Here is an 8,284-nt window from a genome sequence, read left to right as displayed (position 1 = left end):
AATTGGATCAAAATTTCTACCACTTATATTTTTAAAAGCTGAAACATAAATTGGCTAAAATTAAATGCACCTACTTTTACACTTGCTAAAGGTCTTACTTCAAAATGGAGGGAAAATCTCACTATTACCAAAAAAGAACCATATCAAATTATTTAAATGATACAAGTGCATTCATAGTCCTGGTTTTTATACCAAAGTGGTCAAGGAGGGAAATAAAATATGACAAGTTGGGTGTGATTGTAAGCTTCTTTTTTTTTTTTGTAAACCTTTAAAATGTCCTAAAAATCTTATTTGTAATAATAATTTGTGAAAAACCATCTTAGTTACTGTCGGGCATCTGAAAGCACTGTAACAAGTATCACTACTGCTTTACCTCCTAACAGAACAGGTTCTCTAGTTTTGACTTTCCAAAATTACAAATTGAGATTTCCCACTTTGTATAAAAAGTTGCTACTTTTGCATATAAGGAGTTTCTGACATTGTACCTAAGTTGCCTGTAGCAGAGCACCCGCTCCTGGCTGCATCAGTGGATTTTACTTGCTTGCCATAAACTACTGTAACTGTAAATAAACAATTTTAATTCTTGTGTAATAAGACTCCATATACCTTAAAGACATAGTTTTATTTGGTTCGATGATCCATTACCTTTTCAAGTATTTTTACTTGATTTCATGTGCACGAATTTGCCCAGCCTTCAGGGGACATCAGCCCTCAAGAACCTCAGAGAAAGCTCATGAACATGTGAAACAGTTCTCAGGGACCCTTATCTCTGTGCTCTGTAGTGTTGTCATTTTCCTTTGAAATGTATGCCATTAGAGATATCTGATTTAGCAGGACTATTCATGGTCCTCATGTGAGCTTGGTTCCTATTTGGCAATGTGGAAAGGTGAATCGGCAGCAGGAACTGACTGGAACAGCCAAGGAGGCATCTGTAACACCAACTAGAAAGAAAATCATCATCCAAGGATGCTAGTGGAAGGGTAAAAAGTAAAAAGCACCAGCAACCTTGGCCGCCCTGAGGGCATTAATATGTTAGTCCAAAGTGCGTCAAACTGTAAAGCCCATTCTAATCCCTGGGGGTCTCAGTAAAGTGCAGTCTGGGCCAGCAGGTCTGTGGCAGGGCCTGAGACTGCATTTCTAGCAAACTCCTAGGGCAGGCCACCACTGGTTTCTGAGCCACACTGAGTACTGAGGTATAATCCCCACAGTGTGAAGCTTATGTGTTTTTATGCTCAGTGTAGCTTGCTGGCTATCCCCCAGGCACGTAATAATACTTAATTTTCCAACTAACATGGTTACAAATTCTTCCCTTTAAAGGAATACACTTCAGTTACCTGTACCATTTATACGAGCACAACATTTTACTCCATTTGGAATCATAAAAATAGAGTATAACTGTATTTTTATGCAGTATATAAAATCTTATTTTAGCCTTTTATTTTCATGGAGCAATGCACAATTAGGTTGTTTTAAAATGCAGTAAGAATATCATGTAAAGTTGATAGTAACAGCTGTAACATGTCTATTGTCATTTTAGGTTTTTTTTTTTAACTTTCTTTGAAAGCTTTGCTTTTTGTATTTTTTCAACAATATGAATTTTAGTGCATGTACCAAGAGCCAAGCACTGTCATATTTTGATCTGCTTACATCCAGGACTTTTAGCTACTTAAAGCATTTTATTTATTTTTTATTTTTTAAAGATTTTATTTATTCATGAGAGACACACAGAGAGGCAGAGACACAGGCAGAGGGAGAAGCAGGCTCTATGTAGGGAGCCTGACATGGGACTCCATCCCAGGTCTCCAGGATCAGGCCCTGGGCTCAAGGCAGTGCTAAACCGCTGAGCCACCCAAGCTGCCATTAAAAACATTTTCTATGTCCCCCCCCCCCCGAAAACTCTACTTAAAAAAAAAATCCAAACTTCTCCTCTTCAATAGGATTATTTTAGAACTTGCCAGTCATCGTTCCTGAACCCAAACTCAGTAATCAGCAACTGTGGCACAAGTGGAAATCCCTTGATAATGGGGTCAGTGGTTTCATAGAATACATGAATTTATTGCTATAACGCAAGGGATCCTAGCTGAGACAGCCTGGCCCATTCACAAGTGTGTATACCAAGCTACAAACAAGAGCAAAGCTTAGAGGCACACCCAGTTGCCTTGTTGACTATACCTTTGCCAGACGACCATGGATTAATTTTTATGGGGTCAAGAATATAAATATGTACATTTTTCCTATAAAGGATTTATAATTTTCCTATAAAGGATTTATTATTATTATTATTATTATTTTTTCCTATAAAGGATTGTCTTAATTCTATTCCCTCTTAGGAAATAAAGTTTCCTTTAAAAATACCAAAGTTTCAGGAAGCAAATGCCTCAGAAGTGTTCTGACATTAAGCCACCTTGTTTTTTTAAAATGCCGTATCCTCTAAATGTGGATTTGCTGGTGTAGCAGGATACAAGTGGTGAGTTCCAGAAGTTGTACTCAGAGGAACACAATTTTATAAGGACTGACAGGTTTAATTAAGACAAAGCTAAAACATTTATATGTGGTGATGATTTAAACAAAAACAAAGAGACTGTAAGGTGAATGGGCCTGTGAAGGTCATTAATATAAAAAGGACAAAATGCCCCGCTTTCTACAAAAACTGTGATGGGGAATTTAGGAAAGCAACACTATTAAATGTGGTATAGTTAAACAAACAAACAACAACACAAGAAAGAAAAGGCCCCAGGGAAAAACAAATGTTTTTACACAGTATTTGTCAATGTCAAATTGTATGATGTTTATACCATTAAAATCAACATAATTATTTTACCTTTTGGCATTTTAGATGGAATTTTAGAAAATACCTAGCAAGAAAATAGTCTTGAAAGTGCCTCTTCCTAAGTTCTTTGGTACAATTTGGTCATTTTGTTATCAATCCATTAAGTAAGTACTTTAACAGACATATATCAATGAAAATACAAGAAGTACAAATGTTTAGAAAACCACAATTGAAGAATAAATTATAATTCTGACCTCACAGAAAACAGAACTCTAAAATTTTACTTCCATTTCTGTGGCAAAGATATCCATAGTGACTACACAAATATCTCTAACTAGACTTATATTAAAGAAATATTACATAAAACATCCCTTTTTGATTATTAGAATAACTGTTCTATACACTTTTTTTAAAAAGCAAAAAAGGCAAGTTTCAGCTTGAAAAAAGAATAATCTTGAATTTCATAATTATAGCAATCTTTTGTGCCTTCTGATTCAGCAAGTGTCATCTAGAATTTAATATCAACTATAGAATGTTAAGGATTATTGTTTTATTTCAGGAAAAGCGCTAATTTTCCTCCTGCAGCATTTCCTCTATTTCCTTATCCCAGTTTTCATCTCGTTTCTCTGATTCTGTCACCACTTCATATTCCTGAAGTTCCTGTTGCAGTTCTTTTTCCCAATCTGCGGAATCTTCTGAAAGAAACAAATGAGAAGGAAAAGATTCTCTTTGAATTCACAATGCTTGTTTTTAAGAACTTGGTCAAGTACAGTTCCCTGTGGAAGTCCGAGCCATGGTAATTTTTAATGTCTCCAGCTTCCTCACTGTGTGTACTCAGAAAACCTGACCAAATTTTAACAGTAACCGAAGGGAAATACGATTAGAAAGATAAATCAGGTAAGTGCCAGACATTCAGGTGTTATTTTGCTTTATTAAAACCTCTGCTTTTGGGCAGCCCTGGTGGCTCAGCAGTTTAGTGCCGCCTTCAGCCAAGGGCCTGATCCTGGGGACCCGGGATCGAGTCCCGTGTCAGGCTCCCTGCATGGAGCTGCTTCTCCCTCTGCCTGTGTCTCTGTCTCTCTCTCTGTGTTTCTCATGAATGAATAAATAAATAAATAAAATCTTAAAACAAACAAACAAACCTTAAACCTTGAAAACCAAGTGTTTTAATTTTTTTTTGGCAGTGGTGACTCAAGGGAAAGGATACGGTGTGTTGCATGGCCAACCACCAATGTCATAGATATTTATTAGGGGCTTACTGGGTGCCAAACTCCATGTCAGGTACTGTGCGGTGACAAATCCAAAGTGTAACTGCCCTTGAGGTACTTATAATTTAGCTGGAGGGCCAAGACAATGAATATATAAAAGAATATTACGTGTTCTGAATTATAACTTGGGCAGGAATTCAATAAAAGAATAGCTTGCCTGGAGCAGCCAGCCAGCACCTTATGAATCCTGCCTCAGGGCAACTTCCAGTTTCCTGTGGGGCCTGTGCTACTAGCCATCACTGGCAAAAAGGGAACCCACGCACAATCCACTCTAGCTATCGCCTAGAACACATGGGGCTCTTGCCCATTGTCCTTCTGTGGTGGCTGGCAGCCATCTCTATCAGAAACAGGTAAGGGTAGAAGGAATCTGAGGCACCTAGCAAGCCCAAGTTTTCACTTCTCTTCTGGCCTCTCTTTCCCCCAGAAGCTCTTCCTTCCTCTTTTCCCAATTCTCTCCAGAGTCCCTCCGCAGTGTGCAAACAGGGTTCTGGTTCACCTCTGGGAGGCTAATTTTCTCAGGGTGCTCTCTGTACAACTAGGGGAAAGCCAGATTCCTTAGTGCATTGTAAGTCTCAGAAGGCTTCATGAAACACTCTTCATATGATGATTAACTCGACCCTTTGCTTTTCATCCAGTAGAAAGCCAGTCATTTGTCCTGATGTGCCAAAGAAAGCAGCCCTCCCTCCTTCTGCTTGTTCTTTGTCTCTAAATTATTATTATTAAAGATTTTATTTATTTATTCATGAGAGACAGAGACATAGGCAGAGGGAGAAGCAGGCTCCCCGATGTGGGACTCGATCCCAGGACACAGGATCATGACCCAAGCCGAAGGTAGACTCCCAACCTCTGTGCCACCCAGGTGCCCTAAATCATCATTATTATTATTACTAATTAATTAAGATTTTATTTATTCATTCATGAGAGACACACAGAGAGAGAGAGAGGCAGAGATACAGGCAGAGGAAGAAGCAGGCCCCATACAGGGAGCCTGACATGGGACTCGATCCCGGGTCTCCAGGATCATGCCCTGGGCCGAAGGCGGCGCTAAACCGCTGAGCCACCGGGGCTGCCCCCTATTATTATTATTTAAAGGCAGCCTGCTCCTTCCCAGAAGCAGTACTCTTGTGGCACATAGCAGCAGGGAAAAGAATCTTCTACATAACAGTATAAACCCAAGAGGCGGGAGGGTGGCTCAGTCAGTTAAGCATTTGCTTTCGATTCAGGTCATGATCTCAGGGTCCTGGGATCAAGCCCCATTTGGGCTCCCTGCTCAGTGGGGTGTCTGCTTCTCTCTCTGTCCCTCTCCTTGCTCATGTGCACATGCTCTCTGTCTCAAATAATAAAACCTTTTAAAAAAAAAAAAGTAGAAGCCCAAGTAGAAGGCTGGAGGGCAGTGTCTCTAAGTGAAAGGGTATGCACTCTTTGTCGCCTGTTGCTAACCACATGTTCAAAGAGCTGAGGTGCCTTGGATCAATCACTTATCCTCTCTGGGCTCAGTTTCTCCTCTCTATATTCCTGGCCATGCTTAAGGCAGAGGGATGTGAGGTCTGGTCACGTGTGCAAGAATCCACCTTCTAATGGAGAACACAGTAAGTTACAATATGTTTGTATATCTGCTTCAGAATGACATTTTCTCCAATCAACTTCGGAATCAGAAAAGAGCACAGCTATTTTGTTTGTCTGGTACCTTCTAGGATGGCTGTCTCCTCCTCCTTTTTGTCAAGAACCAGTTGCTCCATTTCCTTCCTCAGATCCTCCTGATTTAAGTTACAGGCATCAAAGGCGTCACTGACAAACTCAGAAACCCCTGGGCTGGTAGAAATCTCCTCTTCATCCTGAAATACAACAAAGGAGCTGTGGGAACGGTTTTCTTAAGTGGCATTTAGCTTAGTGTCCCTTTCATCGCCTTCCTCCGCTAGTCAGACGCTCAGCTCACCGCTCTCCAGTCATCTCACCTGCACTGGTTGCTTTGGAGCCAGATGAGCTACTGCCTGAATCTACTAGGCTCTCTCACAGTTCGGGTCACCCCAGTCATTCAGTCCAATTCCTGATGCCAGGGAATTGCCTCAAGTCTTAGCTACAGGTCCTTAACTAGACAAGTGCTGGGCCCCTCTTCTTCAAAGCATACAAGACCCGTATTCATAAGCAGTTTCAAATGGGATCTGAGATTGTTAACATGAGTTACTTCATTTCCAGACATCAACTACTAGGTACAACGTAAAACTGTATTACCTCTTGAGTTTTAAGCTGAGATTTGATTACGACAGGTGGCGTTTTGGGCCGTACTGCCTCTAAGAAGTGAGAATAAAAGAGATAAAAATTGCTTGATTCAATTCTGAATACATATTATAGTAACAACTAAAATATCCACAAGTACAATGATACTAAATAATTTTCAGAAATGAGCTTTTATATTATGCTTTCAAGAAATAGCTAGGCGAGACCATATTTCAACCTCTTTCTTTGGGGTATATATATTTTTTAGGTCATCATATTTGATGCTCCTCATATAAGATTTCCAAACAAGAAATAAATTTTGACCCCAGTGTTAGCTGAAGTCAAATTCAGGAATAGTTCTGCTCTTTCTTTTAGGATAAGGAGAATTCAGTTATTTGTCAAATTTTCCTTTTGTCACGAATGCTAGGAAGCACAAAGTGAAGTGCAACACTCAGCCACAGCTTCCCCTCTTTCTCCTGGGCCACATTTTCTATCTTACAAACCTCACTAGGTGTATAGTCTTTACTGAATCCTGTCTTAAGCCCATTTTGATACACAGGCAGTATTTGGTGAAATGGCATTTTCTAATAAAATTACTGAAAATAAATAGTAAAGAATAATAGACAATTGGGATTCTTTTTTGACATCTATATGCAAAAGGCCAAATTTCACTGTGTAGAGCAACCTCATGACATTTCCCTGACCTGAAATGCAGTGGCAGGTTCTTTTCTAGTGGTCTGTACAACCCGTACCTTAATATACATGGTTTTGCATAATTATTTAAAATTCCATGAACAGGTAAGCCTCTAGTAGGTATAATTAGTACCCATACACAGGTATTCATGAAACATTAAAAATATGACCCAAAATACCTTATTATTTTTTAATATCTTTCTTATTTTAATTAGTATTATTGATCTTAAATTGTTGCTGATATTATAGAACACTTCCCCAACAACCAGGGGTCAACTGTCACAGTAAAAGTCCAGCGTGCAATGTAACGGTGCCCAGGTCTGAGCTAGACACTGGTAACTTGGAGTGGAATGGAGCTTAGTTCCGCTCTACAGAGTACAGGACTAGGGAACATCAGCTTGAATGAGAGGCAGAGAAACAAAGAAAAGCAGTGGACTGAATCGGTAGAGGATAGAAGGTATCAAATGTTACAGGGTAAAGGGCAAGGAAAGAGATGTGAAAATGACCAGTGGCCGAGGAAGAAATAAAAAGAAGTAAAACCCCCGAAGAACAAGAAAAAGAAAGCAAAGGAAAGGAAAGCTTGGGGGAGAAGTGTGAGCAGGGTCAGAGAGAGGGCATGAGAATGAACATTCCTTTGGAAAGGAAAGAGTTTTTCAGTAGATGACAATGACATTTTTGGTACTTACAAGATGACAAGCTCATGAGAGTCTCTAAGAATATTTTTCAAGTAACTTTTTTTTTTTTTTTTTTTTAAACACAGAGTTAAGTCTTCTCTGAATATACCTGTCAGTGGCAAGTCTTCCTCTCTGCCACGGCTCTTCTCCTCCTTCCCGGCGGCCTGCTGCTGGGCGGCCAGGGCTGTGAGCTGGGCTGACTGCTTAATCAGTGAGACACGGTAAAAGTAGTTCCTCCAAAACACTTCTTCCTTCACGCTTTTCAGGACAGACAACAACACATTTGAGAATGCGTGCAACACATGCAAATGCACATGGGGGTTATTTGTTTTAGTGGAGGTGGGAAGAGATGATTTTTCAGAAGCATTTTCAAATCTGAGTGAGGCTCAAAGGAGATTTTACTTGCTTTTGAACTAAAAGCTAAGGAACAGGATAAAAAGAATAGCTATCTTCTCCACAGCAGCAAAAGACAACTTACAGAACACCAATGAAACCTCCATATTTCTTGGTATTTTAATGATACCAACATTGCCCTCAGCAAAAACAAACAGGCACTGTTGTGAAACCAGCACATCAACCTGGGAGACTGCAAGCACAGCCAGCCAGGACTTCACTGGATTTGCTGTTTGCCGAAGGATTAAGAACTTTCCAGCAGTGACAAG

At 39.8% G+C, this 8,284-nt stretch overlaps 1 protein-coding gene across 2 annotated transcripts in view; it reads right to left on the bottom strand.

The window, feature by feature from the left end:
• Positions 1 to 603: 603 nt before the first annotated feature.
• The window catches only part of SYAP1 (synapse associated protein 1), a 33,927-nt gene continuing 26,246 nt past the window's right edge, over positions 604 to 8,284 (bottom strand). The window contains exons 6-9 of one of the 2 annotated variants that reach the window (XM_025437379.3): positions 7,732 to 7,880; positions 6,271 to 6,329; positions 5,726 to 5,873; positions 604 to 3,465 (exon numbers count right to left, since the gene is read on the bottom strand). In XM_025437379.3, coding sequence (XP_025293164.1) covers positions 3,338 to 3,465; positions 5,726 to 5,873; positions 6,271 to 6,329; positions 7,732 to 7,880 — 484 coding nt within the window. In that variant the 3' untranslated portion in view covers positions 604 to 3,337. The remainder of the gene's footprint in view (positions 3,466 to 5,725; positions 5,874 to 6,270; positions 6,330 to 7,731; positions 7,881 to 8,284) is intronic. The other variant, XM_025437389.3, reaches the window with a different exon arrangement.

This window comes from Canis lupus, chromosome X (genome assembly GCF_003254725.2).
Source record: "Canis lupus dingo isolate Sandy chromosome X, ASM325472v2, whole genome shotgun sequence".
Classification (NCBI taxonomy): domain Eukaryota; kingdom Metazoa; phylum Chordata; class Mammalia; order Carnivora; family Canidae; genus Canis; species Canis lupus.
This window is presented reverse-complemented; position numbering and strand designations above follow the sequence as displayed.